The sequence below is a fragment of the Cyphomyrmex costatus genome, unplaced genomic scaffold (assembly GCF_001594065.2).
Source record: "Cyphomyrmex costatus isolate MS0001 unplaced genomic scaffold, Ccosl1.0 scaffold530, whole genome shotgun sequence".
Classification (NCBI taxonomy): Eukaryota; Metazoa; Arthropoda; class Insecta; order Hymenoptera; family Formicidae; genus Cyphomyrmex; species Cyphomyrmex costatus.
Window position 1 is genome coordinate 224,778 of NW_017279525.1, and position 9,282 is coordinate 234,059.

Genomic DNA, 9,282 nt, shown 5'->3' on the forward strand with positions numbered 1-9,282 from the left:
GTAACAAGTAAATGCTACATTTTCTCACATCGTAAGTTTTACGATCTGCAATTCGGAGGGCCAGATAGAGACAAGAGCTCCAGCTTGGAGTCACGTCTCGTCTAGAACTCATTTATCGTTTCCCCTTCCAGCCCTTCTCCGAGCTTATGAGAATGAAACGTTAGCGGTATACTTGTATCTCTGTGTGGCCACGAGCAACCATGGACAACAACGAGCCGTATCTGTCACTGTCGCGAGGAACTGTGAGCCGAGCATCCAGTCCGAGATCGGTGTCTCCACTTCTCTCGGAAGCTCCTGTTTCTCATTTCTTTTTGGTTGAACAACTGATTTGTTTCGACATCAGCGGGAGTTGAAAAAAGCGAGACGGCGTACTCATAATAATTTTTAAGAGAGAAAAGATTAGAATTCAAGTTCAAAAAAATGTAAAAGTGTAAAAGCAAGTAGTTATTTAATCTATCAAATTATTAACATATACTTGCAAGTCAAATATTGCAAGTTAACATAATTGAAATATTTACAAGTTTCGAGCAAATTTATATACGTAAAATAATCTTTTATGAGTTAATATTATTTATTTAACTTTTAATTAATGATGCAATCATGAGCACCAAATAAATAGTTAATACACGTTGATCAGATTTATAATAGTTTCTGTTTAATCAGTACAATAATAGAAAGGAAATTGAAGCAGTGATTTGCTATTGCGAGCGCTTTTTTCGTGGTATATAAAACATATAAATGAAAGTATGTAATTACAACGATAATTTTCGTGATGAAAAGCAATTCTCTATTTACCTATGATGAAAAAAGCCAATTATGATATCACTTGCTACCTTTTTGTGTCACCTTGTCAAGTATTCAGCGCAAACTCCTACGTATGAGTCACTTACAGAGTTGAGAAGATTTAGAAGAACGAGCGAGACAATGTAATGATGGCACGTTGGACTGCATGATGAAATAGATCTAGACCAAGACCTATGGACGGAATGCGAGAGAACGAAGGCATACGAGATATACATCGCGAGGACACTTGTTAGATGTCGTCGTACGCGCCTACTTTATTGCTCGATTGTTTGCTGTTATTAATTATGCGACATCGCACTGAGAGAAGGGTCAGATTAGAAGAGAACACGAAGAAACATATTCAAGAACATACGAGAAAGAAGATATTAATAACATTCATAAACGTGTCGAGAGAAACGCGGTCGCTCTGAATGGTTAGCCTGCGAGGAGACTTAAAAAGATTTAATTAAGCGTTGAGTTCTGCTCGATTAATAGAGAACGATGTAACTGAGAAGTTATAATAATAATCTTTCTCTTATCCTTTTAACGGCTGTGTGAATTGAATCGCTTCTAAACGTATCTAAAAGACGTTTCTACAGACGATTGCGATGCTACACTAGAGAGGTGTGGGTGGCGAGAGAAGTACGCAAATACCTCGACGTTAAAATTCGTGTACCGTTGCACGAATGGTAGATGCGAGACGACACGTGGGAACGAGGCGCAAGTTATCGTGCATCGATGTAATAATTATCAGCAGATCGATCGCGACGCGTGACGGAAAACTCCGGTCAATTATTCGCTCGTTTCCGGGTACCGTAAGTGAAGTACCGCTTTCTTATTCGGCGAGTGTACAAGAAAGGGATTGTGATGTAAATGTATACAATGTCTACGTTCCGGTTAGACATTATTGGCGAATGTTACAGAGAATTTAATTAGCACAACAACGTGTATTCCGATATTTCAAACGATAAGAGAGTACTATATTAATATACAATGATATTAAAAACATTATTATAATACGTATATCGTACGTACTTCGACATATTTTTTATCGCATAAATCTTACGCAAAAGTTCGCAATAGAGAGAAGAAAGCAAGAACGGTGAAATAAACGCATATTTTATTTTGCAAACTCTATCCTCTCCGACCTTTCGTCGATCCTCCGATCGCCATATGCACATGCAATGCACTTTATGTCCACGCAATGGTATAAATCAGCTTGAGGACGAATAACCATCCACCTCGCTCTTCCTCGATGCATCCCAATGTGTTGTCTATCCACGCATAGATAATATTCTACCGTCTACGTTCACATGCGGATCATATAACTATTTTACGAATAATCTAGACTGTAGACAATGTAATGACTACAGTAGCAATTTTACTTTTCTTTATAAAAACATAAGATAAGAAATCATTTATTTTTCCATCCACGAAAGAACAATTTTTTAAATTCTAAAAATTAAATATAGATTTGGAAATAATTTTATTGGACATAGTTACTCGTGTGTGTGTATATACATAGGTAAAACTGATTGGTAAAATATCAAAACTTTTAACAACAATGATTATCATGCTTGAGTTTCCTACATAATTATTTTAATCCAATAAAATCGGTTTCAAATTTATCTAAATTTTTAGGTACTTTAGTAAAACCGTGTTCTTTTCGTATACGCTAGCTTATAAATGCGCGAGCGGTTAACAGTTACAAAAATTACGTGGAGTAGGTAGGTAAAACAAAAGAGTGAATATATCCGATTGGTTCTCAATCTTCCAACATCGATCATGGCTAAATGGATCGAATCGATTTGATTGGACGCAGAATCGATCGATTTGCTTGATTTCAATTAACACAGCCTGTAATGGTTCCGTTACAATTATTATGAGGAACAAGATGGTTAACAGAAATAAAAGCAGTAGAAATGAAATGCTTTTGATTGACAGAATAACTCGTATGTATTAGGTATAATATATTTTTCATAAGCTTGAATAGCCTTTTGATATCAAAGTCATCAATCATAAGATTAATATAAAGTTAAATACTTTTTTACTTTCAATATAAAATTGTTTTTCAATTACAATAAAAAACATTATCTTAATTATTAATTAATAGAAATAAAATTTAATATTAAAAACTGGTGTACATACATGTTATACGAGTTACGGTGCATTCAATCGAATTCGTTAATAAATTTTTTCACAACAAATTAATCTATTGTAATAAAACAATTAGATTTTTCTTTAATTTAGATTAGACATCTCGTCACAAAACTATTGTTTTTTGAAAAGAAAAATTAATGTTAATAGCCAATAAATTAAAAATTTCAAAAATAAACATAAAATAGAAAACATAAATATAGAAAAAAAATGAATATTCAGAAAGTCCCCCTTGCAAACAGTAAAAAATAGATCAATAAATTAATCGGTGTGAGAGCATTGACGGAAGCACGCACCATCTCTCACGAGACTATTCAATCCTCTAGCGATGCCGACAAAGTACAACTTCAACAATAAATTCGAGTTTCTTGTCGATCGTCGCGGTACGCGGCAAGGATAAAACCGACGATTTAATTCCTTCGCAAGAACTTCACCGAGTCAGTACAATCGTCGCGGTCGATCAATCGACAAGACTTCTTCGCTCTCTTTCTCTGATTTCATTTCGTTCGCTCTGTATCATCGTATGTAGCATGTTGCACGTGCGTGCGTATATGCGTATGCGCTATGTGTGTAATGATTGAATCAGAACGAGAAACGAAGAAAACGGTAGTCTACCAAGATAGTTCGGTCCGGCTCTAGAAAACGAGTGTTGCAAGTAGATCAAAAAACCAAGTCATCTCTCTCTCTCCTTCTATCTCTCTTTCTCCACTGAGATCATCATCCCTTCCTCTTTTGACTGATTAATCTACGGGCGCGCGGTTAATCGTTTAACCGGCACTCGATAGAGCAGTTTCTAATTAGCGGAATGGAATAGAGGAGGCGTGATCGGATCGTTCGACGAGGGAAATTCTTCGCTCGTCTCAGGCAGGACCGTCCTTAGGAAAGAGACAACTAATCTTGCGATGAGGCAAAAAGAGACAGAGTATCCAAGTTAGAACGAAAAGGAATAAACGAAGAAGGCAACATAGATGGCTCGTGCCATCCGCAAGAAGAAAACCCAGGCGAGGATAAGAGTTAAGAGAGCGAGTTACTGTAAATTGAACCATTACGATTACCTAAGCGACCGAATCGCCTTGAACAGAGTTCTGCCGAGGATAGTTACGAGCCTTCAGCCCTGTGCGAAGAGCTCCTTTTCGCAAAGGAAGCAAACAAAAACGCATAACTAGAGCGAGTTAAGAATTGATGCGTCAGCTGCAAAGAAATCAACAATGAGAGAAGAGCCAAATGAGAGAGAAAATATGACGGAAGGCGTGCGTAAGCATGCTGCTGCAAATTGAACCATTATAACTAACGACGCGAGGGAATCATTTCGAACGCGGCAGCTTGCGAACGCATGCAGCAGTACTATCTCGCGTAATGCAAAAGGCATGACTAATAATATTTTACAATAAATATATTTTACATAACTTTAAAAAAAATGTATTTAAAGATACAATATACAAATTCGATCTGAATAATTATTCCTCATTTTGGAAAAAGAATTATTTGAAGAGATAAAATTACATAATCAAGCAATATGTTTACGTTAGAATAACGTTATTCATGCCTGAAGAAACTCTTTTCCTGAAATAAAAATTAATTTTCTACTAATTTTATATTTTTACATAATCGAGAGCATAATAATAATAATAATACAAAAACATACTTTTACATAAAAAATCTCAATATTAATGATTATGAAAAATATCTACTGGATTATATCGTGTGATTAATGGGCCAGAGTTGTGACAACAAAAATCAAATGTCGAATGAAGCGCGCGAGAAAAATGGAGAAAATATTAAATAAAATCTTTACGGCGATAATATAAAGTCGGAACGAGAGTGAAAAGAAATTCCCCGACTGAGAAGGTTTAAAAATTCTTTGTGTGCGCGCACACACACACAGCAAGCAAAATCCGGTATAGTCGTGGTCTCATCCCGGCGACGACCAGAGATGATCCGAATGATCCCCGAGCGTCGTCGATTTTCCCGCGTTAACGATCGCTGGCATATGACCGAGGCACGCCTTCTTCGAGTTTCGATCCTCGCGACTTATTGGAGTGTCACGGAGCAAGAAGAGGAAGAACGATCGGAAAGCAATGTGCGTTTTACAGGAGCGTGCGGAAGGCGTTGCCCTGAGCGGAGAAGGCGATAATGACGGGCGGCCCCGCTCTCTTCAACCTCGTTCGAGGTGAAACGACCGGGAAGAAACCGGGAAGAGGATGATCGAAATAAAAGTTACACTGCGTGTAGTTATGTGCCGGTTTCTTCGGCTAAAGAAACTTCTTAAACGGATACTTATCGAAACACGTGGAAAACATAAAGCGGTATTTTTTACTCTAATGTAATATCGCAAAATATGTATGTGCCTCAATACGCAATAACGCGCATATAGTTTATGTAAAAGATGTCTGCAACTTCTATTTTTTAATCTTTGTTACTTTACCTGCCAGAAATATTTACGAATTTATGTGTGCGTAATAAAGCTAGATTCAATTAAAATTGAACAAGTGTGCATATTGATGAGAATTTAATATATCCTTAAAATCAATATGCTTAAATCATATCACATTTTTGTTACTCCAGTAGTAAAGAAATTAAATTATATTTTATTTTTATATAGAATAAATATCATACTACGTAAACAAATCTGAACAGCATATACGTTGTTTATGAGAGGCAAAATACACGATTAAAATTGTTAGTACACATGAATGAAAAATTTGAAGTGTCGACGATTGAAAAAATAAAATTACACATACTTTATAACAATGTTACATCAAATAAGGTATAAACATGTAAGAATCAGAAATGAAGAGCCACCTGCGAAAAGGTGAGCTCGTTTGCGTTCTTTTAACGGGAAAAGACGCGCCGACAAGGTGGGACGAAGGAAAAGGAGAAGACAGGGGGAGGAAACGAAGGAGCGGACGCGGTAAGAAGGTGGGGTCGCCATGGTTGTGGTCCGCCTGGGAAAAAGAGGACCACGCATTGTAACCCAGGGAGCGAGGAGGCCACGCTAGGCTGACCCTAGGCTTTACATTAACCATCTACCATGTACACACGCACGTAAATGGCCGTGTCGGCCACCCCTGGCCCAAGTTTGTACCTGTTGCACCGAGTGTAATCATTGCCCTGAGCGAGAGAGGACTTCTCTTTTGCCCTCCTCTTTCCTGGTCTTTCCTCCGCCCCTTTGACGTTTTCTTAGGGCAAGATTACGCGACGGGCGCGAAAGATCCTCTTAAGCACGATAAACAGAGTGGAACGCGCGAGAATCTCCGAAAAGGCTCTTCCCAAATTCCACGATGAATTATCAGAACGCATCGCAATTAGAGACTTTTGTGTCTCCCCGAAATATTATACGGCGACGCGAAGAGGAACGTCACTCCGTGAGAAAAATCCTTGGAACAATTTTTCGAAATTCGAGGTCTCGATAACAGAGGAGAGAATGAAAGTTATTCATTATCGTGCTCCGGAAGCGAGCGAGCGACAGAGGAGAGAAAAAGAGAAATCCGAGGAGTTACATGTGCACTTCCACGTAACTGTAACTGATCATAGGCTGTAATATCGTATAAAGAGGCCGCAACAGTGGAAATCTTCAAGGCGCGTAGATTCTGCTGTCATTCCTGTTACCTTGGACGAGGTAATTCTGACGCAGAGGAGAGCGAGGTTGGAAGGAAAACGAGCCAAGTACACGAGGAGATCGTACGTATTGATAAGAAAAAGTTTCATCTTTCGTGGGATTAGGGGTACGTAGCGCGGTAAGATTCCACGGCACGATATGGGGTAAAAAGTTTGCGCGGTACTCACCTTCGGAGCAAATGCACTCGTAGTCATGTTCACCGAGCTGATGGCACGAGCCTCCGTTTTCACACGGTGACGGATCACAGGGGATGTAATCGCTCTCGCAGTTTTGTCCGGTGTATCCGCTCGAGCACATACATCTGCAAAACAAAAGTACATTTTAAGAGACTGCACTGCGGAAAGAAGAATTTATATAAACATATAATGCAAACTGTAAGCCTTTTTTTAAATAAGCATTTTTGAAATAAATACACGGAAAAGACGCGGTTTTGCTGAAATATAACTAAAAGTTGAACTAAAAACAGATATAAATATAATTGAATTATTTGAAACACTACTCGCTGCTAGAATAGCAAAATTTGTGCAACATTGCTCGTTGAGATTCTTATTCGATTCTTTTGATGGTCGAACAGATTTATTTTCAAATAAGTAGTTCTTAGTTACTTGAGTAAAATTGTTCTTTCCAGTGTAGATAATTGATTTTCCTTATCAACCTTTACGAATTGGATACATGTGTAATATCGATTCTCTATGTAACACGAGAAACGTCGGGTAAGACGACCTAACAATGAAAATACGAAACAATTTCACCGATATCGCGTTGACGATGTCAATGTGCGACGATAATCGGAAGAATGTTATACCACTAATAATCACGCCACCTGTCTCGAGTAATCGCAATACCATTCTTCTAAAAAGAATTGCAATAAAATGATACAAATTGTCAAAGGTCAAGTATCGGAAGAATTTCATTGTTACGTATGTAATAAGCAATTAATATATACATATGTACATTAAATCGATTTAATACTACACTGAAAGAAAAGATTGGTTGCTACGGCAAATTAGATAGTAAAATATGGCATAGCATTTTTAAAAAATTGGCTGCAATAGTCAATCTTTTCTTTCAGTATGTAATCATCATTTTCCTTATTTTAGAAATCACTATTATTTGCTTTTAAGGTCTTTTCACAAATTCATTTTTTACTTGATACTTGTAATAAGAATTGTAAAATATGTCAAAATAATAATTAAATATCATTAATTTATGTTATATATTGAGAAAAAATGTACTATATGTTTTAATAAATATTTGCTTAAATAGTACTAACATAAAATTGACTTACGGTAAATAAATATTTATTAATTATAAGTACAAAACAAAATAATAATAGTTAAAATCAAATTAATGTTTAATAAATGAATGATTACCAAATAAATATATATTTACATTTAGTAAATATTCAATCAAACAAATACTTATTAAAATTTAGTACACGTTTTTTAATTTGCAAATAGTATTAATATTACAAATCATGTGATGTGAATATAGTATAAATGGCAAGCACATATATCTTAATTGTTCTTATCAATATTATGATTTCTCACTTATTAATTTAACCAAGTTATTTCACAATTAATATTTTAAATTGCGAATATTTATCTCTTCGTCATTTCTCTTATCCATAAATGTTTACAATTTATTTATATCTCATTCCTTGTCTTAGAATTATAATACTCCTAGACGAATTCCACATTCGTAAAAGAAATGCATTCACAACAGCAGCTCCGATTTTATTTCATTCCGCGACAGTACAGCAACGAAACGTTTCATCCGCTGCGCGAACATACCTTGAACTCGCGACGAGCAGCAATAGCAGAAACACGCGGGTGAGATTCATTTTTGCTCGCAATCGATGCCCACGAACGGTCGCAACGATAGAACGTAATCCTCATATTTCGACGTAGAAAAGCCTGAGTGTTCACTCCATTCTCAAAGAACAAAGATCACTGGCGGGTGGTCCGGGCGCTCACACGCTCACCCTGCTGTTCTTCGTTTCACAACAAGACGTATCACACCCGCACCTGTACAACACCTCGGCACTGATATCCTTCACTTTAATAATTACGTATAACCTTTCACACAGTTCACTATCGCACATACCTTCAGGCCACACGTGAGAGCGTAATCCAACTCGATCATCACAATGTAAACAAGACCACGACCCCGTTGTGATAAACAATAAAATAATCCAACGGGCGGTGGTTCGATTCAACGTTGACGATTAGAGCGGCGAAAATTAAAAGATAACAGTCCGTACTAGATTAACTTCCATTGATTTATCGAATTTAAATCTACTTGAATTGCGCACTGATTCGCGCGCGATGCGTCCCGGTATAATAAAAAAAAAATCCCCGGGAATATCCACTCTGGCTATCTCGGAGCGCGGCTTTCCCTTCGTTCGCGGCACGACGCCAGCGAGCCGTCCGGCGTTCTCCTTTTCATCGTTCCCGCGTTACCTCGTCGTACATCCGGCACGCATCTCCTCCGCCCGAAGGTGAGAAGAAATCCCTTCTGCTTTATCCGGCTCCCGCTAGGTTAGAGTACGGCCGGCTTTCGGAGGACGAACGCACTTTTCCCCCGGAGGTATACTCCGCCCTGTCAACTCGTCGCAGCAGCGCGTCGCCACTTGTCAGCACGCGATCACGTTCGTTCTCTCCTCGGAATCCGAAACGTTTCCCAGCTCCTGTCGAACGCTGCCGCTACTGATCACAATTTGA

General features: G+C 37.9%; 1 protein-coding gene across 1 annotated transcript in view; it reads right to left on the reverse strand.

The window, feature by feature from the left end:
* N (neurogenic locus Notch protein) overlaps positions 1-8,402 on the reverse strand; it is a 122,870-nt gene extending 114,468 nt beyond the window's left edge. Inside the window, exons 1-2 of the mRNA XM_018546266.1 lie at positions 8,353-8,402; positions 6,727-6,860 (exon numbers count right to left, since the gene is read on the reverse strand). Coding sequence (XP_018401768.1) covers positions 6,727-6,860; positions 8,353-8,402 — 184 coding nt within the window. The remainder of the gene's footprint in view (positions 1-6,726; positions 6,861-8,352) is intronic.
* Positions 8,403-9,282: the final 880 nt, after the last annotated feature.